This window comes from Nanorana parkeri, unplaced genomic scaffold, assembly GCF_000935625.1.
Source record: "Nanorana parkeri isolate BGI_ZX_2015 unplaced genomic scaffold, ASM93562v1 scaffold222, whole genome shotgun sequence".
In the NCBI taxonomy this organism is placed as follows: Eukaryota; Metazoa; Chordata; class Amphibia; order Anura; family Dicroglossidae; genus Nanorana; species Nanorana parkeri.
In genome coordinates, this window is record NW_017306490.1 from 1,573,046 (window position 1) to 1,595,573 (window position 22,528).

Consider the following 22,528-nt stretch of genomic DNA (forward strand, 5'->3'; position numbering starts at 1 on the left):
GGGTATATTAATGACTGGAAAAAACAGCTCGGCCTCTTTTCACCAGGATGGGGCCTCATGTGACGATTAATGGGTAACTATACATATAATCTTTCCCCCACTTAACTGTATGTCTGTTTGTCGGTTAGATACCAATGTCTGGGTATTTGGCATGTTTAAATCTTTTCTTTGTATGTTGTAGTTAAATAGATTGTTGGTTCATTGTATTTAAGTCTTGATACTATATACCAATAAATTCTGTTATTGTGTTGAGCTCAAAAATCTCATGAATGAATCCTTAGAATCTCAAACCTGTAAGTGTGAATGCTTATATAGCGGTTCATAACTTAAAATAGTAATTCAGGTAACAGAATTGGCGACCACGAAGGGACTCCAGATTTTGAGTATCAGCACAATAGCACCTAGACCTGGTTAATACAGGTAAGGTTATTGGGGTGGTTTTAAAACTGAGGATCAGTTTACCAGTAGTATAAGGCTACAACAATTCTGTTTAATTAATATAGGCACTTTTTATGTTTAAATGGGTGGGTATTAGAAGAACTCGAAAAACGAGGGAGGATACACCACATCATGTTTTATTTTTTATTTTAAATATTAAAAAATCCCGAAATTGTATGTATATTAGAAGAACTCGAAAAACGAGGGAGGATATACTGAGCGGGAAGATTTAGCTTTTTGTTATTTTATTTTTGTTTGTGGTTCGTTACCAAAGTAATTTTTATCAGTGAGGCACAGAAAGATTGTTTTTGTGTTGGTGAAAAGCCTTAAAGTTTTAAGTTGTTGCAACTAAGTGCATAGTAGTTATTTGGAAATGACGTTAAGAGGAAATTTTTTGTCGTATGGTATTATATGTGGAAAATACCTTAATTCTTGGAAAAAGGATGTTTAGAGAAGTGATTATAATCTCTTCAGATAGATACGAGTTTTATTGTGTTTTCTGTGCACATAAAGCTGTGTATGTGTGGTCATTGGACCAGATAAAGATAATAATTGAAGGATTGTGGTATGTACCACACAGTTTTTCCTTGTAACATTTCTGAAGACGTATCCCAAGTATTAGCCGATAGGTTTAATATCTGTTAAATTTAGCAAAATAAGTTTAGTTTCCCTTTACATGTGGACTACTTTGTTAGACCTTTTGTGATTGGTATTGAGGGCCATTGCAATTGTTTGCTGTCTCTATTGTCTGTCTAGGTGTTCCCCTGTACTATTGTATGTGTGTTTACAGTATTGACTGTATCCCTTCACCTTTGTTCTTAGTGTCTCCTCTGTCTATTGCCATTCGGGCACAGTCTTAAGCTACACTATTCTATTGTAAATTCTTGTGCCTCAAGGCTTGTTTGTACAAAATATTTGAGTCATAGATTGTTGGTTCATTGTATTTAAGTCTTGATATTATATACCAATAAATTCTGTTACCTGAATTACTATTTTAAGTTATGAACCGCTATATAAGCATTCACACTTACAGGTTTGAGATTCTAAGGATTCATTCATGAGATTTTTGAGCTCAACACAATAACAGAATTTATTGGTATATAGTATCAAGACTTAAATACAATGAACCAACAATCTATTTAACTACAACATACAAAGAAAAGATTTAAACATGCCAAATACCCAGACATTGGTATCTAACCGACAATTGAGGGCCATTGCAATTGTTTGCTGTCTCTATTGTCTGTCTAGGTGTTCCCCTGTACTATTGTATGTGTGTTTACAGTATTGACTGTATCCCTTCACCTTTGTTCTTAGTGTCTCCTCTGTCTATTGCCATTCGGGCACAGTCTTAAGCTACACTATTCTATTGTAAATTCTTGTGCCTCAAGGCTTGTTTGTACAAAATATTTGAGTCATAGATTGTTGGTTCATTGTATTTAAGTCTTGATATTATATACCAATAAATTCTGTTACCTGAATTACTATTTTAAGTTATGAACCGCTATATAAGCATTCACACTTACAGGTTTGAGATTCTAAGGATTCATTCATGAGATTTTTGAGCTCAACACAATAACAGAATTTATTGGTATATAGTATCAAGACTTAAATACAATGAACCAACAATCTATTTAACTACAACATACAAAGAAAAGATTTAATCATGCCAAATACCCAGACATTGGTATCTAACCGACAAACAGACATACAGTTAAGTGGGGGAAAGATTATATGTATAGTTACCCATTAATCGTCACATGAGGCCCCATCCTGGTGAAAAGAGGCCGAGCTGTTTTTTCCAGTCATTAATATACCCCTGGTGTCCATAGGGATGCATGACAAGTCTCCCATTGGTTGCCTCCCAAGGCCTACTGGAGATTGGAGGGTTTCCAAGACCCTCTTTACAACTCCACACCCCTCTCTACGATTGGCCAGTCTACTTGTTATTAGATCAAAGGGTCTTGGCTCCTGATACACAGGATACTGAAGTTGCACCTCTATGGTAATTATATGGACATGCCTGGGCTCAACAATGACCCTATTTGCAATTCATTGGGCCTGGCACTCCCCTCCACAGTGATAAGCACAACAAAGACTTTATTTCCCTACAAGCTATCAACACCTCAGGGGAAATATTTAAAACAAGAAATAAAACTATATACATACGTCTTATGAAGATTTGACATAAACTCATAAGGTAACAGCAGAGCCCGTTGTCAATCAGCCAGCTGGATGGATCTCAACAGTATTGTTGGGATCTGTCTCAGCTGCGGCGCTCTCAGTATATAGTGAGCTATAGCCCGCTATATACTGAGTTTTGGGTCATGGGAGGAGGTTAGGATATGTCCTCCCATGACCCTAAAGAGAACTATGCTGAAAAAAGAGGTTACCTCAAAGTTCTCTTTTAATTCTTGAGTTTAGTGTCACTTTGATGTTATAATCTGAAACTGTGTGTTGGCGATTACAAAACATTAAAATATGTATGATATGTACATGTGACGAGCCATATTTCCTCATTCCATATTCAGGCGCTGTGCTTTGTGGTTTGCTACACAATGGGGGTGCTTCACTGCTCCTTTTCGCAATGCCAGTTTATGGCTCGTCCAGTGCACTGAAAACAATGCACTTCCTATGTAGTTTATATTTTATCTTAATAGCCCCATAGGCTAATCCATAAATCTCTCTATATAATACCTATATCTACTACAATAACATAAATATGGATCAAGCATGTAACATTGTGAAATTAAAAATGCTAGTAAAACACAGTAAAGTCAAGAATGTTAAATGCACACTTGTAACATTTTATCTTCCCATAAATGCTTTTTAACTTGCAATGTGCCTGTAAGCTTGTTAGGAAATTGACACCCAGAGAATTCCCCAGCACAGGCCCCTCCCTTCTTTCACATCGTACTCTTCGCCTCTGCTGGAAATGTCAAATTGCTGTCTGTGCTGGGCCAACTCCTCAGCCCCTCCCCTCGTTTTGCTACATAACCTTTTATGTAGCAGCCAGGGGAGGGGCAAAGGCTAGTACTATACTGCGTTTGAGTGACACCTCTGAGTCTGCTGAAGCTGCTGACATCAGATCAGCAGCTGGATGGATGGAGGTACCCAGCAACCGCCTTACGGCTTTTGGATGTCTGCACAAGGGAGGGTTTTACAGATGCATAACATGTCTAAAACATGTTAAATGCACATATAATCTTATGGGAAGATTGTTGTTAAAATGAATGGTCTGGAGACAGGTTCTCTTACAGGCAACCCCTACAATACTCATACTTGCTAAGAATAAACGATATTTTGCTTTTAATGATTCTCATGTTTAAAACAAAGTTGGATGCAGGCCACCAAGTGCACTGAGAAGCATAGTGTCAACATGGTGCATACAACTTCACTATCACTGCTTCCCTTGGCAACACGATTTGGGTTCTCGCATGGAGAAAGCTTTCTTCTAATATTAAAGAGTGCCCGTCTTATCTGTATTATAGCTCACAGTGGAGCCAGGAACAAGATAAAGTTACAAGTTATTGTGAAAGTGTAGCTTATGTTGTTAAGCCTAGGTTCACACCAGATGCAGTGCGTTCCGGTCCGATTCTGGCTGGAACGCACTGCATCGCATTGCAGCCGTCTCATTTTTTTGTGGGGCAGGAGGGGGCGTTGCGGGCCATTGAAGTGAATGGCACCGTAGCCACGCCCTCCAGCTGCAATGCGATCGCAAGGCACATTGTGCCTGCGGTCCGGTCTGGTGCAATCAAAATGCGGCAAGCACTATTTTGGTCGCATGTGGGCGATCGCATTGCGGCCGGAGGGCGTGGCTACGGTGCCATTCAATTCAATGGTTTGCCACGTGCCGCAATGTAATTTTGGTGGGTTCAGGCCATAATCGGACGGGAACGCACTGCATCTGGTGTGAACCTAACCTCAGGTTGAACATAGACATATGCCCATAAATAACAGATATACTGTACATGAGCCATATTTACCTAAAAAAAAGTATTACATGTATTTTAGTGATACTTTAATCTGGCTTGATATATATTAGCTTCCTGTAAACTGCTGTATAGAAACACTGGAAGAGTGAGGACCAGCACTGTAAGCCAATCAGGATCTGCTGCACTGCACAATGCTGTCTGTCTAGCACAGAAAGAGCACACAGTGATGACCTCATCATTGAGGTTCTCTTCCACTATCCAATCACAAGCTTGGCCAGGTCTGTGATTTTTATATGTTGCCAGGCAAGGGGAGTGAATCTTTGGAGTCACTTAACAGAATTACAATTCTTTTGGCATATTAAACAGTTTCAACGATATATTTAACTTTCTGACTATTATTTTGCCCTTTATAACCATTTCATAATATTTAGGTTTGGGCATCTGCACCAAAGGTTTCTCATAACCCACCTACGGATCTGTTGTGGAAAGGACGTGTTTACTTCAGAAGCAACCCACAATGCATCACTGTCCTGTCACGCCCCAATGGTCAGGTATAATGGAAACATGATTTAAGGGAACTGCACATTATTGTTGTTATATTTTTAACAATAATGTTAGCATTGTACAAAATTAATAAAAGGTGTATATATATATATATACACAGATAAATATATAATGCAGGCATGACTTTCACATTTATGGATATCAAATATATATAAACATAATACTGTATCTTGCTTTGTAAGGTGTTGTTCTGTCTGAGTTTGTGAACTAAAGTATCAGAGGTCTATGGATCAAAGATTTAAAGTGGATCTTTCAGTAACATTACTAAATAAATACATCCTGGACATGTCACAGAGGAACAATATCATTAAAAAGTTACCTTTTCCATTGGTGGTCAATGGGAAGAATAGTCCTACCATTAGTGGTCAATAGGAAGAGTACTCCTTCCATTTTTAGATTGTAAGCCCTCACGGACAGGGCCCTCTTTAACATCGTCTTGAATTGTATTGTGATTGTAATGTCTTCCTTATATTGTAAAGCGCTGCGCAAACTGTTGGCGCCATATAAATCCTGTATAATAATAATTAGTGGCCAGTGGGAAGAATACTCCTTTTATTAGTGGTCAGTGAAAAGAATAATCCTTTCATTGGTGGTCAAAGGGAAGAATACTCCTTCCATTGGTGATCGGTGGGAATAATGACCCCTTAAGTAGAGCTACAAACATAATTGGTGTCAATGGATACTAAAAGTCTGCAATTGATGATTGCTCAGGGACTCCTATCTATATCTGGAATTTCCCTGGTTGAAATAGGCTGCTGTAATCAGAAACCTAGTTGGTAGAATTGGTGTGTTCTGCCACCTTGTGGCCAAAAGGGAACATTACATCAGCTACTATATTGCATCTATTCCTCTATAGCTCTAGTGGGTGAAATTGCTCTGAGTGTGAGTTTTCAAACAGTGATATATTAGTTTTTACAGGTTGATGAGTTACTTCTGATTGTTAAATCACAAAGAGTTGGTCAATTTAACTTTTTCAATAATGTAAGGGATTTGTTAATACCCTCAACTCACCTTTCTTCCCTACATCCAATCACTATCCAAATCCTGCCGCCTTCACCTTCATAACATCTCCAAAATACACCCCTTCCTCACTAATGAAACCGCAAAGCTACTCAACCACTCACTTGTTATCTCTCGTCTTGACTATTGCATCTCCCTCCTCATTGGCTTACCTCTACACAGGCTATCCCCCCTTCAGTCTATCATGAATGCTGCTGCTAGACTCGTTCACCTAACCAACCGTTCAATGTCTGCAACCCCCCTCTGCCAATCCCTGCACTGGCTTCCAATAGTTCAAAGGATGAAATTCAAAATATTAATAACCACTTACAAAGCCATTCACAACTCTGCCTTCGGCTATATCACAAACCTTGTCTCTAAGTATCACCCTAACCATCCCCTCCGCTCATCCAAAAACGTCCTGCTTTCCAGCTCCCTCGTCAAGTCCATACTCTGTGTTGTTCAGGGGTGGCATCCTGATGTCTCCAGGGTCTCAGATGGCCTGTGTGGACTCTCAGGTGGGCTGTGCGTACTCTCAGGTGGGTTGTGTGGACTCTTAGGTGGCTCTCCGATAGCTGTGTGGGGTCTCAGGCTATGTGGGCTCTTAGGTGGGCTATGCAGACTCTCAGGTGGGCTATGCGGGGTCTCAGGTGGGCTATGCGGGGTCTCAGGTGGACTAAGCGCACTCTCAGGTGGTCTATGCAGGCTCTTAGATGGCAGTGTGGGGTCTCAGGTGGGCTATGCGGACTCTCAGGTGGACTGTGTGGGCTCTCAGGTGGGTTATGCAGACTCTCAGGTGGGCTATGCGGGTCTCAGGTGGACTAAGCGCACTCTCAGGTGGGCTATGCAGGCTCTCAGATGGCTGTGTGGGTTCTCAGGTAGGCTATGCGGACTCTCAGGTGGACTGTGTGGGCTCTCAGGTGGGTTATGCAGACTCTCAGGTGGGCTATGCGGGGCTCAGGTGGGCAATGCAGGCTCTCAAATGGGCTAAGCGGGGCTCAGGTGGGCTATGCAGACTCGCAAATGGGCTATGCGGGGCTCAGGTGGGCTATGCAGACTCGCAAATGGGCTATGCGGGGCTCAGGTGGGCTATGCAGACTCTCAGGTGGGCTATGCGGGCTCTCAGGTGGGCTATGCAGGGTTTCAGATGGGATATGCTGGCTTTCAGGTGGCTGTGTGGAAAGTGCAGGGGTCCAGATGCGGGCAGCGAGCTGTCAGGAAGGAGCCAGAGAAGGAGATGTGCAGGCCGGCCTGTGCCTGTTTACAAGCACCCGCGGTTGCCTGAGGTCCTGCGTGTTTGCTAAGGACCTCTGGCAGCCAAATCTGTCCAAAAAATTAAAGTTACGGCATCTGTACTTAGTCTCTTGTGTCCGGGTGTCAGCTGGCCAGACACCCGGACACAAGACTAAAAAAGCGGACTGTCCGGGTGAATCCTGGATGGGTGGCAACCCTACCTTGACCTGCAGCTGACTTCATTCTGACCTGCTTCAAGCAGGGTTTGCACTCCCGTAGACATGTATGCCCACTTGAAACAAACATAACATGCCGACACAGACCCTTAAGCCCATGACTTTTTTAATGGACATGCCCACAGTTTTAAGTTGCCTCCCAATGTTAACTGATTTTATTATTGTAGCATTTGTGGGCTTCTCACTACCATCTGGATTCAACCACCTGAATTGCCATGAGAAGAAGCAGCAATAAACTATGCTGAAATAACACTATCTAATTTAAGAACCTTATATATTAGCATGTTCTTACATCCATGATATGGAGTTACATATCCTGAGCCACCAAAAACATGAAATGCCCTAAAAGTTTGAATCTGGTTGGTAATTGAGGGGAAATAACTTCAATTCTTAGGAGCATGATACATAAGAGCCTCAATGATTAGCAGCTATTGTAACCAATGTATTTAGAATGTATTAGTTTCTCTGGATATATGCTTCCTAATATAAAACTACATTCAGTCAGTCTGCATTTACTGTGAAGTTTATTACTCAATCTTTTTACCTATGATAGCTTTACTGCTTCTTTCTAACACCTGTTAATATGTACTGTGTGTGCTGTCTCTGCCTGCAGCCTGTAGCATCACATAAAACTGAGGAGTCGCCTTCTTTGTATACCAGTGTAAGACAAAGTGTATCACAGAATCAGAAAACCAGAAGGTGGCCTGTTGTAAACCAGGATCAATATAACTGCAACCCGTTATCATCTGCTGTTCTTCCCAGGTAAAATATGATTAAAGTGTTATATATAGCCAAAACTTGTGTAGGTAAAGGTTTATACTGGGGATCTACCAAAATTAAATTTTTAGGCTGAAACCGGAAAAAAAAATGTTCCCAACCTTTTTTAATTATTTTATTTATATGTTTTTTTTATTTTACTGTTAGAGGCTTTAGCGAAATATATGAGGGTCTAAACAGACCCCTGATATTTCCCTTTGAAAATAAAAAAAAGAAATTGAGGACACAGAGTCCTCAATCTATTTTTCTACAGCCTGAGCACTCAATAAACAGGAAGCACTCAGTGCAGAGGCTTCCTGTTCATTTACAATCTGGAGATAGTAAATATTTATCGGAGTGCAAAGAGACTGAAGCTTGCAGCTGGCATCCACTGTGGAGGAGAAGCTAAGAATGTACAGCATTTTTGGCCATCTTTGTACTATCGGCCCATAGCACCATTTTTCACCTGAAATGTTTTGGCGGCCTAAATTTCAGGGCAACCTATTTAATACCCCTGTCAGTTTATTTCTGCTGTCTTTGTAACATTGTGGACATTTTTCTTCACCTCCAATCCCGGAGATGCAACAGGAAGTCAGAAGAAATCTCTCAAAGTGATGAAAATCCCCTCTTAGACAGATGTCCCCAGGACAGGTGTCCCCATTGGAATTTTTCCCCTTGCCTCTTTTTCTGGGGACAAAAACTCTAACATTTTGTTTTTTCCCTCACTTACTTTTTCAGTTACAATGGGGATACAGAAAGCAATCAAAACTTAGTAGATGTAGGAATTGAAGCGCCATACCAATTACAATAGTCTAGATACAACTACTAGGGTCAGGGAACATTCAAGTAGAGTAGCCAACACTTTTCTGGGTTCCAAAACACACCCCCTTATCAGGGCTTAATAGGAGAAATCTCATATGCAGACTACAATGCCTGCAGCTTGGAAGTTGTGACGGGAGTACTTCAGGCTTGTCAGCAGCTTGTTTGGCAGCTAAAAGACATTTGCTACTCTACTGGAATGTTTCCTAACCTTAATTGAATGATGAATGAATAAAGATGTATCTGCACATTTTTAATTGGTGTGGCGCTTCAATTCCCACATCTACTGTGTTTACTGTCAATCCAAGGATACTGTGGAGATCCTTTGGATTGTGGAGGCTGCCTACTCGTTAGCCAGATGACCCATTTTCACCACTTCTGTTGAATGAGAAACACCAAGAGAATAACCACACGGGTCCAGCACTGTCTTTCCACATTTCCAAATGGCAATCAAACTATGACAGGGGGTCTAACCCTCCTCTACTGTATCCAAAATTTAAAAAAAGGTTTGCCCAGAGATACACATAGGGGTGTCCCCATAATGTGGCAGCCTGACGCTCGACCGGCTGACAGCTCCTCCCCCTTCTCTTGGCTATCTCAGGCAGCGAAAAAGATAGGGACCGCCTTGGGTACACTTTTAATAAAGCTAAATTAAGGCTTGTTATTTATTGGCATGTTAAATCTTTATTTTTTTTATTTTTTTTTATTTGTATTTTTCCTCTTATAGGAGGCAAAGTATCTCTGCTATGCCGTACCTGGACAGTAGGGCACCTCAGAATGTGTCTCACACAGCTGATACTATACAGCAGATTTCGCCCAGCTCCAGAAATTCAGGTATGTCACCAGCACAATTTAAATGTAATATTATATACAATTTAAAATTAACATATTAAAATAAATATTTTACAGACTGGTTAAAATAAATTACGGCTTTAAAATATGAGACTGTTTCCAAGTATGAGATACAAAAAGGTTTATTTCGAAAGGCAGAAATCTTATTTCCTTGATTTGACTATGATGAAACGAAACAATATATACCAATAGGGTCCTTTAAAGTGACACCAAACTCAGGAGTTAAATCTTAAACATGCATTCAAGTACCTTAACTATTAACAATAATGTATCTTATTTGTGTATCACTCGGCTGTAGATCCTCCAATCATCTCTGAATTGGTGCTGACACTGTCCTTCTTTCTAGACGGTGGCTACTTTTGTTCCCTATGGTCCCTGTGTGTGTTGTAAAGTAACCACTGCTCCAAGCTCACTCATGTGATGGACTGAAATCTTACTTTTAGTCTACTAAATATAACTTTACTAATGAATGTAAGATGATTTCATATCGGCATGCAGAGCTGCACACTAATGTGATTTTTAGTGAAAGGGGTTAAAGGTCAACTTTAAAGAGAATCTGAGGTTTATTGGCAAATGGCATTTTAGGTGGCTATTATTAGTCAAGTGCACAATCAGAATTGAATGACCTACAGGGTTATTCACGAACGAGCCGAAGGATCCAGCTGTAGCTTCGGCTGATCCTTCGGCTCACTTTGGCTGCCGGAGCCCTTCGGCTCAGTTGAACTGCTATTCATTATAGCCCGTACAGCAGCTGAAGGCAGGTGAGCGGCCCAGCCAAGCCAAACCCATATGCTTCGGCTCGGCTGAGCTGTAGTGACAGGCGAAGCATGGAGAAAGGTCAGCCGAAGCCGACCGATCCCCATGCAAATGAGAGTTGTAATGACAGATCAGCATCTCCAAATGACCTGGGGATGCTGATCTGTCATTTAACAATAACAACTTGGCGGAGCTGGCCGTGACATCTGCCCAGTTGTTATTTATTGCCCAGGACCTGGTAAAAGACTGTGGCAGGTGACGGCAAATAGGAAACATATCAAATTGTTTATATCGGCGGCATCTGTCAGATTTGACATTATGTGGCAGGAGTTCGTCACGTGCGGCCGGGTCGGCGTGCGTCGTTTTTAAAAAATTATTTTTAATTGTTATTTTTTTCTTTAAAATATAAAAAAAATCCCAGATGTTAGATTGGCTGAGTCGAACTCCTTCTGCACTTCGGCTCAGCACTTTGGCTGCAGAGCATGTTCGGCTGACCGAAGGCATACGATGTACGGCTGATTTTAAGCTAAAGTGAATAGCCGAACACCGTTCGGCTCACTTCACTTCGGCTCGGTTATTCACTTGGCTGCCTTCGACAGCTAAGTGAATAACCCCCCTAATGTGAAACAGACCCACATACATATCTTCTGTTTTGATTGCCTTAGATGCTAGATGTCACCCCAAAAATGGCAGGCAGGGAAATACCTGCCCACAAAAGTGTCCAGACCCTCTACAATTCGTCCTTAATGTGTGGGTGAACGTTCATGGTTCTCAGGAAGTTTTTCCAAAAGCTCTCCATGTGTGATAACAAGATCCTTCAACCTGCTCATTATTGCTCCAAGGGCACTAACAATGGCCTGAATATCATAATTGATCTGAGCATCTGGCTATACATTGCCACCATTACAGCCTGCCATGGGAGAGACTGCAGATATAAATGACTATGATGGTTGAGTAGCTTTATCAGTCTGTGGGTTTGGTATTATTTTGGGTGTTTAGCCTCCTAAACAAATTTAGTGAAATCTCTTTTTTTAACTTAACAGCAATGCGGGTATCATGTACAGCAACTAAACATGTCATGGCTAACCATGTTGAAAAGAAGACTTGTGTCCTTCAAATCTAACCTCTCACATTACTGTCATGATTGACTGGAAGCACCCTAGAATGCAGTTTCATCCAAAGCTTTTGTGTGCTGGCTTGCAAACTGAATCCGGGGCTGGAATCTCTCATCTCTTATGGATTGCAGTGGAGTGATAATCCCGCCAGAATTCCTACTTCTGCTTCATGCTGAAGTATAATACACCCCCAAAAGATTTCCCATGGCAATAAACAAATTATTAAGAAGTCCACCTGCAAGAGAGTTCCATCTATGGGGCAAAGAAACAAACTTATCTCACCAGATCTTTGATGGCTATAAAAAATATAGATAATGGATTTTAAAAGAGTGCAGATAAAGGTGCTTATGTACATTAGACGACAACCATTTTGACCGGATTTTGCCATCTGATGTCTATGAGCTGTGATTAGACACTGGTACTAAGGAAAATAGCTCTAGGACTGGTAAGAAAACCTTGTCCAATCATTGTTGTGGGTCTCCAATAAGCCAGTACTGGAGGTATCTGCAGTGTGCTGTCCCTTCCTGTTTCATCCTGATTGCCATTGGTGACTATTTGATTGTTTAGATTCCAGAAGGTGGTAAGATTGTTTTTGCAAGTCTGACTATTTATTGTCTAGAGCCAACTTAAACCAAACTTACTAATAACTACCAAGAACTTAAATATAGTTTAAGGAAAGTTTCTTCAATTTCTCCAAATGATATCCTTTGTGTATTGTCTGCCATCTTACCAGTCCTCTCCTTATGTTTAGCGATATTGTTTGTATTCACACTGCAATTGGTGTCCTATATTACTGATGTATTCTTCTTGTTACAGCATTAACCAACCCTAGCCCTGCTTCTATGAGTGTTACTTGGCACCCAGTAAGTATTAACTTAATTACTAACATTACTTATTAAAGTGGCTTACATAACAACCTTCTATATGTCTATATAGAAACCACCTTCAGCATTCCTTTCTTTAGGGTTTGTTTTACTTGTTGGTTATGTGTTTAGATGAAGCACTGAGATCTTCAGAAATGCTTAATTAGGTTTTACTTGCTTAGAAAAACGTTGCATACATGTATACATGATTACAGCATCAAACAGGAGACATATAGATCATAGAGAAGAAAACATATATACGGATGTAACCTCCTCTGCATCACAGACAAGTATGCACATAGACAAATAGCATACAGACTAGTTTTGCGCCACAGCGCCATCTAGTGCTCCAAAGACAATATTAAATCAGCTTGAGCTGTTGTATTTCCAACATTATTAAAGGCAAATGGGCTGTTCTGTTTGCAAGGGAGCTTTCCCATAGCTTAGTGAATGAGCTGAAGCTCTGCTGACTTCCATCATCCAATCATGTGAAAGTAGAAATATCGTTTTCTTTCATTTCCCTTGCACGTTGTTAGGTAATCTTTGCTAAGTGAATTTTCACCACATTCACCAAGTGATGGGGAAATTCCCTAGTAAAGTGGACAGCCTATTTGGCTCTAGTAAATCAACCCCACTATGTCAGCATCCATTGTTAAATTACCTTGGTTTCTGAGTGATGATGCAAACCATTATTATGGCGGGCACTTTATTTTGTCAAAATGTTAGTAAACAGTCATGTATACAGTTGTATATCATTCAGTCTTTAAAAACATTGTAAGCAAGTGCACCAATTCATTGATCTTATATTTCTTGTTTACAGAGCAGGTTAAATACTGATAGTCCTCTTGTGAGGCTTGTGGCCCAAAAGACCGCCCGTTCCAGACGTGGTTTTAAATTCCTCAGTCACGTACCCTTTACATTTGATCTTCTGCGAGTCTAGAGTGGAGAAGAATACTGTATGTCTTGTCATGGTGTGCAAAGGGTAAGTCAAACGTAGTTAAAGTGAACCTGTGCCCAGACGGCAACTAAAGCATTTACATATTCTAAACAGTCAGTAAAAGAATGTTGAAACAAGCCCTTTACCATTATTCTATGGAGAGCGGGATCTTAGCAGTCTCTCAGGCTTCTAATGTTTACAACCAGCAGATGTTAGAAACTGACAGAAACCCAACTCTAGAGTCTTTGTTTTGATCTTTGTGAATTAAATATTTCACAGTACATGCTGCTAGAGAAGTCATGGATGGCTTGTTTTAAAGCTCTTTTACCGCTTGTTAAAGGTTAATGTCACCCTTTGGACCACGGTTCACATTATAGCCATATTTAGGTGTAACATGAAGCACGGTCACAGTCTGCAGCCCCCTAGGTCTCAAAAGAGCACTAGCAAAGTGATGTCACTGCATTGAAGTCCACTAATTACTATCTCCAGGACTATTAGCTAAAATAAACATTAACATTTACCATGGGGTAAGGCTTCTGTATGTGGATGCATGTTAGATTCAGAGCACACCGCTAATGTTTCAAACACTGGCATCCTTCAACTGGTGGAAGGACACGTTCTCCTTTCTCCTTCACCAGGGCTCATGATCTCTTCATTTTCTCAGTCTCATTTTCACCTCTCTCAGTATTACCATGTGTCATAAGATAATCATTAGCCAATCCTGCTTATCAATGAAAACAGGATGTCTCATAGTTTTTTTTTAGCTTATTCACTTGCCATTTCATCTCAAGAGGAACATTAGAAAGTTAGATTTTGGGTCAGTAGGCTACTATGATCCTCAGATGACAATGGCACTAGGGGTGACTGCTGACTACATAGTGTAAGGCTGCTCCCAGGCCTATGGCTTAAGGGGGGGAAACAAAAATAAGTTCTGATCTGGGTCCTGGAGCCCAGAGACTTTGTAGAGCTTTGAGCCGTTTAAAGCCTTCATTCCTAGGTCCACATCTTCCCTGGTAGACAGACCTCATTATTAGTCTTAGCTCTCCACAGGCCTTAATAGAGACAAGCTAACTGATGCTCAGGGCTCTCTCACTCTCTTTGCTGTGGGCGCCTGCTGCTGGGTAATAAGGCTGAGTGCTTACATAACACTAAAAAGGTAGAAGGGCTGCCTGTTTGATTTGGGGAACCCGTTGAAGGGCACCCTATTAGTCAGAAACTGTCCTGAGTTTAGTTTGTTTTATGCTATGAATTTCATTTTTAAAGCCCCCCCTACATTGAAACTATTTGTTTGCTGGAGAAACCTGCTTGGACTATTCCTGGGTGTCCTTATCCTATGCATCATTTACCACTGTCAGTATCAGTTGAGCCTGTCCCCCTACAATACACATACATACTTATGCAATACAGATGGCTGTATATGGCATGATCTGTAGTTATAATCCAGAATTATTTGATGCCTGTGACAGCTGTGTAGCACATGCTGTACCTCTGTTTACCTAATTGAGGATGGTATTGTGTGCAGGTCCCTTGTGTCTTTAGGATAGGAGTGAGCACCTCCGTGACCTATATGTGACTCATTCTAATAATATGTTTTTCATCTTTTTTCAGGTATACATCAAGAACACGCTACACAACATCAGTGCCAAATTGTGCATACAACAGTGCCTAGCTTATCAAATTGTCTGAAGTACAAATTGTTTCCATTACTCACAGCAATCAATTGAATCTTTCCTTTTATTATTGAGTACTTCAGTGGAAGAATAAAAGGGAGGATGTGGTTGTTAGTGGCCAAATCCAAAGTTTGAAACCTAATCATTAATAATAATAAAAAGATTTAACTGACTCATTGAAATGCAGCCAATCAAGAAGTTTACAAAATAATATTTGCCAAGTAAAAAACTAAAGGACTGAAAAAAGACAAAGAGAAAATCTAAGCAAAGGGACAGCTCCACCCATAAACATGTAGTCCCATTAGTATTACAACCCTAAACCTTGGGCAAAGGGCATTTGTGTGGTGAAGATAATCAGGAACGGAGTACATGGTTATCAGCAATCAGTTTACACAACATTTATTATAAAAGTATCAAAAGAGTTTCAAATAAACAAGTTACAACACAGTTTGCTGTCTTATTTGTACAAATGTTACAATTTCTTTCCTTCTACATACCCAGAGCATCCTGACTGTTATTAGGTCTGAACTTCATGAAGCACTTTTCTCCTACTGCATGTTTATTACCCATAGGATTTATTTTTCAACACTAGCACTAAATGTATTTGGTATGTTTGTGTCTGCGTGCAGGTTAAGATTTCCACCATTCTATGTGGTGTGATGATATTCATGTTTAGTTGTGACGTATTTCAAATCACTTATGTGTATGTCGGAGCAAAATAACAAACATGCGTGCAGCACATCTTTGTAATATCTGCACATTTCCACATATTGTATACCATTAAAGACCTTACAAGTAGGGATGCACCGATACCAGTGCAGATACTTGGCATTTTCATGAGACCTACCAGGGTTGCAGCTGGGACAGGGCTCTGGCGCTCCACCACTGTCCTGAAATCATTAGTCTGTATTGTTTTAGAAAAACTGTCACATGACGATAAACAAAAATGTATCAGTAATTGTATTTATTGAGATCTCTCCACTGAGTACAGTAAGACATGATGCCAAACATACTGAAAAATACGTTTAGGGCTATTTAACAGTTAAGTGTTCCATTCCGGTGCGATAACACACATGCGTTACATTTCAAGTTAATGTGTGTTCAAAACGGATCCAAAAACATTAAATAAATAGATAAAAAACAAGCATGATATGTGCTTTATGGTGTGCTACAATGTGTCGTGCTCTAATGTACAATGCATTGGAGTGCCATCACAATGAATGCACATATTCCAGATGCACTGCCATGCATTTAGGTTTACATACATTTTAAGTCAATTTAAAAAACAAATCAATAGATTTTCTGAGACTCAAAGATTTGTGGAGTAAGGGTGTCATTTTTTTCCCAAAGTATTTATCACAATAAGTTTTTCCATCACTATAGTCTAATCAACAGGGGGGGGAAATACCAAAAAGGTAAATACATACCATGGAAACATTTAAATCGGATTCAAAATTTAAAGCCAGTATTTTTCCATAGTAACATACTGGGAGTGCTGAGTGGAGGAGAGGAGGGCTTTGCCACTTGGGAGGTACAGATTGCTAAGGCGGGGGGGGCGGTGCCAAGGGAGAGAGGAGTTTTGTTGGTGGGGGTGTTGATTTTGTGGGTTTTTTCTGTAGCAGGGTTTTGCTTGGGGGTTTGCTGGGCTGGGGAAGAAATGTTGTCAGAATAGCTATCTTTTGCCTACATATTTGAGGTCACAGCTCGTATTACTATGATTCATCTGAACATTTGTCATAGTTCTTGTTGGTGTGGCAGTACTGTCGCTCAATATTTTGCCAAATTAATTTTTGTATAGAAAATAGAAATTCTTCAAATTTTTTTCTTTAAGTGTGCAGTAAGATTTGGATCTGACACTTGTGTAATATTTATATTCACATTCAATATCCAAAAATCTAATTTATCATGTCCAAAAAGCAAACTTATCAGGCCCATTGTATTTTCTTCATCTAAACCTAACACAAGGGGCGTATTTATAAAGAAGTGTCATTGACCAAGCATTTACACATGGGTAATCCTCCCGTGATTTGAAACACATATACCAGGAAGATTCATCTGCATTGAATATTTTGTGAATATTACATTCACTGATTTATAAATATGCCCCCAGTTTATGAAAAAAACAAAAGTTTATGACAGAGTAGGGAAGGGAAGGGATTAATGCATCCGTTTTATTTTGCTGTCTGTTGGGAATATTTCTCTTCATTTCCTATCCTAGAGATGCATCAAGTGAAAGGAAATCTGTACAAAGTGAGGGAGACTCCCTCTTAAACTGTTGTCACTATGGATGAGTTTGGGTTTAAGCTAGATTCAGTCCTTTGGAAATAACATTAAACTAATATGGCCATGTGGCCATAAAAAGTAAATGATGTCAGCACAAGAATCCTGCCCCTTTTGCTTATGTGCAGCTGAGGGGCAGGGAATGCCTGTTCTGCAGCTGACTAAGCGTGTGGGTCTATGTCCTTGCCAGGTTTGTAGAAGCTCAGGCTCAGTCCAAACCTGAGCTCATTCCTAGGTGTCCCTCTTAGATTATTTCCTCCCTGGTGATAACTATAAAATTTCTTGGGGTTTGGGTAAAATAGTTAATAAAGCTGAGAGCAATTTCTAAGACAGATGTTTTAATTCCTGGTTGAAAGTATTTTGATTCCTTCATAATCAGACCTATAACTGGAAATGGCTAATTAGGCTCCAACTCTGCTTATTGATTTATCATCATTGATATTGCCATGACGGTAATTTTACTAAAATAGTAGTAAAATATTATGATCCGAGTCATCCTTTCTCAACCAGGTTGCTGTGACACCCTGGTGTGCTTCTGGCTTCCTCAGGGGTGCCTCAAATTGTTTTCACACAAACTCATGCCTCTGATGTGAAGAGGGCCCCTGATGTGAAAGATGGGAACTCTGATATGAAGGGGGACTTCTGATGTGAAATGGGGGCTGTGATGCTAAAGGAGAACTATGAGGTGAGTGCTTTTCACTCACCTCATAGTTCTAGCCGACCTGTGACAATGAGACTGTCACAGGTCGGCTCAGTAGATCGGGAAGTGAGCGAACACATACCGGCGTTCGCTCACCTCTCGATCCTGTCACCGCTCTCTGCCGTGACAGGGGAGGGGCTGGATTCCCCCCTACCTGCTCCGATCCACCAGCGCTGACTGGCAGAACGGACGGGGGAGGGGGCGGGTACAGCTGGCTCTGCCTCTAGATAGGCAAAACCAGCTGTCACTCACGCAGCTGGGCGGATCTCGACAAGTCACGCAGCTGGGCGGATCTCGACATCGATGTCGGGATCTGCTCCGGCTGCGGCGTCTCAGTATACCGCGAGCTACCACCAGTATACTGAGCTTAGGGTGACGGGAGGACGCTAGTTTGTGTCCTCCCGTTAACCTAAGGAGAACTATGGGGAAAAGCCCTGACCCTATCCACTTTTAAAATCTATACCAGGCCTCTATCTCGTATAAGGGCCTGTTCACACGACGTCCGTTTTCTGTGCTGACCTGATCCGTACGGTCCTGCACTAAAAATGCATCCCAATGTGTTTTATGGGCTACAGTTCTCACGTGCGCAGTCCGTTCAGGCTACGACAGAAAAATACTGCATGTCACATTTTGTACGGTCCGGAAACGCAAAACACGTCAAAAAACGCACTGCAATGCAGCTAACATACTGACAGCCCCACTCCAGCAAAAAAAAATGTTTTATTAAACAAATAGCACCGCGTCTGCTGATCCGCACCTGATCAGGACCTGAAACTCATGTGAACAGGGCCTAAGGGTCTTGTATGAATTTTAGAGGGACCACATGTGGTATTTTACATTTTTACAATGACGGTTTTTACACTTTAGACTGGGGTGCCTCAAGACTTTACATACTTTTAAAGGGTGACTGGAAAAAAGGTTGAGAAACACGGGTCTGGAGTATATTATATTGTATGTGGATTTTATAGTATGCTGCTACCATCTAGTGGCCTCAAGAAACACTTGCCTTGCTACTACATTCTTTAGATTTCACTTGTTACATCAAATCTTTTTTGTCATTCTTCTTTTTGGATACGGTACATGAAAATTAATTGTATAATATTTATATTTTCTTACTTGTGTTATTGTTAAGCATTTATTTTAGTTATTTGTTCATATTTTGTATAGTTTTGGATGAATTTTCTTCTATTTTTTTCAGAGATTGAAGCGTTGGTGGAGTGTTGGACACTAATGTAAAGAATACTTTGCAAGCACTGTAGTAGTAGAAGTAAAAAAGAAATACCGCCAAGAAGTGGGAGCACCAACTAAGTTTAATAGGTCCAGTTAATTTGTATTTCCGAACGTAAAGGAAAGTAAGAGTTACAGAAGTAGCCGACGCATTTCAGGGGCTCACCAGTCCCCCAGGGCTTATAGTTGAAGAATAAAAGACTAGGTAATACACTTGACCAGGATGAAAATCTTACAATTCTATTTATTTAATATTTAGAGATATTTAAATAGAACTCTGTGTGCATGAATGACTCTTACAAATTGTTTAAAAAATAATTTTATTTATACAAACTCGAATTTTCAGCGTGGAAAAATATGATTGTCTTGCTTTTTCACTGTAGCAACAAATAACATATTACAAGTAAATGTTAATTCATTAATATACATCCAAACACAGCAAAAGGACATTTCTGATCTCAAAACACAAATAAGAAAAGGGGTTTGAGCAATAGGGACACAATCCAGGGGCATGTCCTCTGAGTTTAAAGGGTCAATTAACCAGGAACCGGTATTTCGGAAGTTAGTAGTCATAAACAGACATATCACACATCACTCACCATTTTTTTTCTGGCTCTCATCACCGTGCACAAACACAGAAGTCTCAGTCCTCAGGATTTATAATGTAAAATGAATTAAAAAATCTAAGTTAAGAGTGACAACTGCTTATAATGGCTGCCTATGGAATGTAGATCTGAATATTTAGACCATCGGAGTCCCCAAAAGATTTAAGGAGCTAGGGATAAATTAATTTCCTGATATCTGCCAAAAATGAAATCTTAGTTTTGAGAGGACTGGCCCTTTAAGGCATTAAACAAAGCAGGTAATAGGTGATTTCACTATGCTTAGTATAGGAAGATATTTTAAGAAATACCAAGCATCCCCCTCAAAACGTAATAAATTAGCAAGGTAAAAAAAAAAAAAAAATCTGTTCCATAATATAAACAGCAAACCCTCACAATGATTTAAAGAATGGAACCATATAGGTCAGTGGACACATTCCACCCAAACACCCTCAAGCCCATTATCCCCAATGCACTATTACCTCTTGTTTTCTCTGATCTCACAGTGCTGCTCCATTTCCTCTGCGTCGTCCCATTAGGTTCAGTACCTTCATCTGTTTGTCTCCCATCTGATTTAACCTTGTTCTCTCGCTTTTCCCTCTTGATCCTCCTTCAATTTTCCTATCATCCAAAACCTCCATTTATTTGTTTTATTCTAGGACCACCTTATCTATTGCCCTGATCCCTCGCACCTTACAATGTAGCAGGTGCATTGTGTTGCCATTCATTTGAATGGCACCCAAAACAAAACTCCCGGCCGCAATGTGATTGTCCCCACATAGTATGTGATATGTATAAATATGTGGCACATATCTTCTTTTCTTTTTTCTTGATAGGCCAGAGGCGGGAGGTGAAGCTGTGGGGGAGGAAGATACTCTTCTATCCTCCTGTAATGCTGGGGACAGGAACACATTTGAAGTCACTGGTTGCTAGGACCACCCAGTCATAACCGAGCGCATTTTGGTGATCAGTCTGTATCCGGACCGCGGGCCGAACAGGGATAGACAAAGGGCCACATACAGCATATGGGCCATAAAACGCTCAGGTCTGCACTAGACGTTGCCTGTAGTGTCCTATGTCTAATTTTACTCCAAACCAAGTTAGAAAGGTAAGAAAACATATATTAGGGATTTCTCAAATTTGACAGCAAAAGTGTGAATACACCTTAAAACTGAACCTGGAAGAATAGAAATGTGCAGTCTGCCTTTGTGGAACACTCCTTTTCAAAATGTCAGTTGCGTGGTGTCATTGACTTCAATACATCCTGAGAGACTGAATGGGAACAAATACGTAGATCAGGAGATCTACATATTAAAAACAATGTACAGGTTCGCTTTACCGGTATTTGGAATTGCCAGCTAAATCTGAGTAAGAGAAATCTGCAGATGGTTAGCATGTTCAAAAGGCTGACAACCAACTAACAAACGTTCAAGAATGGCTAGACCCTTGGAATGACTGCATTGTTGACAACATCTGTGCAAAATTGTTGCCACTTTATCGTCAGTTCAGATTGCCAGTAGCTGACACAGTGAGGATAGGATGACATAAATGAAACGAGTTTGTCTAACAGCCAATCTAAAGAGACAGAACATTTTCACACTCATTTCTAGGTTTGGATTCTGACTTTCACCAGAAAAAGTCGTGATTACAGCCAGAGATTGTGCACTGGATGGCATATAACTTGGCCATAGCCCCTGACAGACCACACAAATAAACACACTAACATTAGCAACAAAGAAACCTAAAATAAGAACAAGAGAGGTGAGTATCACAGCCATGATGACACATTTCCCACATTCCATATGATGTCCCATATCTAATAATACAAAGAAAAGGGAGTTCTTTGTGATAACAGATTGTCCCTACTTATAGTACAATGAAAGTCGGGAATCAGAAATAGACTTGACCTAACTAGACATCCATATATAAGTATTAGGGGTATATAGGTGTACATAATATGTTATAAGTGTGATTTCATGAATATTGGGATGAACAACCTAAAATGTTACAGAGGATTCTGTCCAGGGACATTTAATGATACCTTAAACCCTCCAATTCCCCAATGAGTGTAAATCACATCTGCATTGGCCAGTTCTTTACATGAAACTGAGTTTTGTAATGTTTTGACAGAACATAAGTGTGACAATTTGGCTTGTCTTGTACTATATGTTTGTGCCCTCATGCAAACCACATTGCTTAGGAGACCTGGTGGATCACTGTGATAAAAAGGTGTCTTCCTAATAATCTCTCATGTACTTATTCTCTCATTCTTTCCTGTAGTTGAAATTATATCAAATATATCTCATCTCTATTTCCCTCTAACTTCTATCATAAAGTCCTACTATATGTGCTGAACACCTCAATATGACATTGTTATATTTTATATGATTTGCATAGCACTTTATGGGGTGTATTTATAAACCATTCGCACAGCAAACAGCTCTTAGAACAAGATTTGCAGCACATTATGGCCACTCGAGGGAGCTGAGAAATTTCCTGTGCTCCCAAACTCCATCTAGTGACCATAATGTGCTGCAAATCTTGTT

The 22,528-nt window shown here is 40.3% G+C and overlaps 1 protein-coding gene across 1 annotated transcript in view; it reads left to right on the forward strand.

Annotated features, from left to right (window-relative positions):
- LMNTD2 (lamin tail domain containing 2) overlaps positions 1-22,528 on the forward strand; it is a 48,396-nt gene that overhangs the window by 25,151 nt on the left and 717 nt on the right. The window contains exons 4-5 of the mRNA XM_018556034.1: positions 4,805-4,924; positions 8,019-8,167. Coding sequence (XP_018411536.1) covers positions 4,805-4,924; positions 8,019-8,167 — 269 coding nt within the window. The remainder of the gene's footprint in view (positions 1-4,804; positions 4,925-8,018; positions 8,168-22,528) is intronic.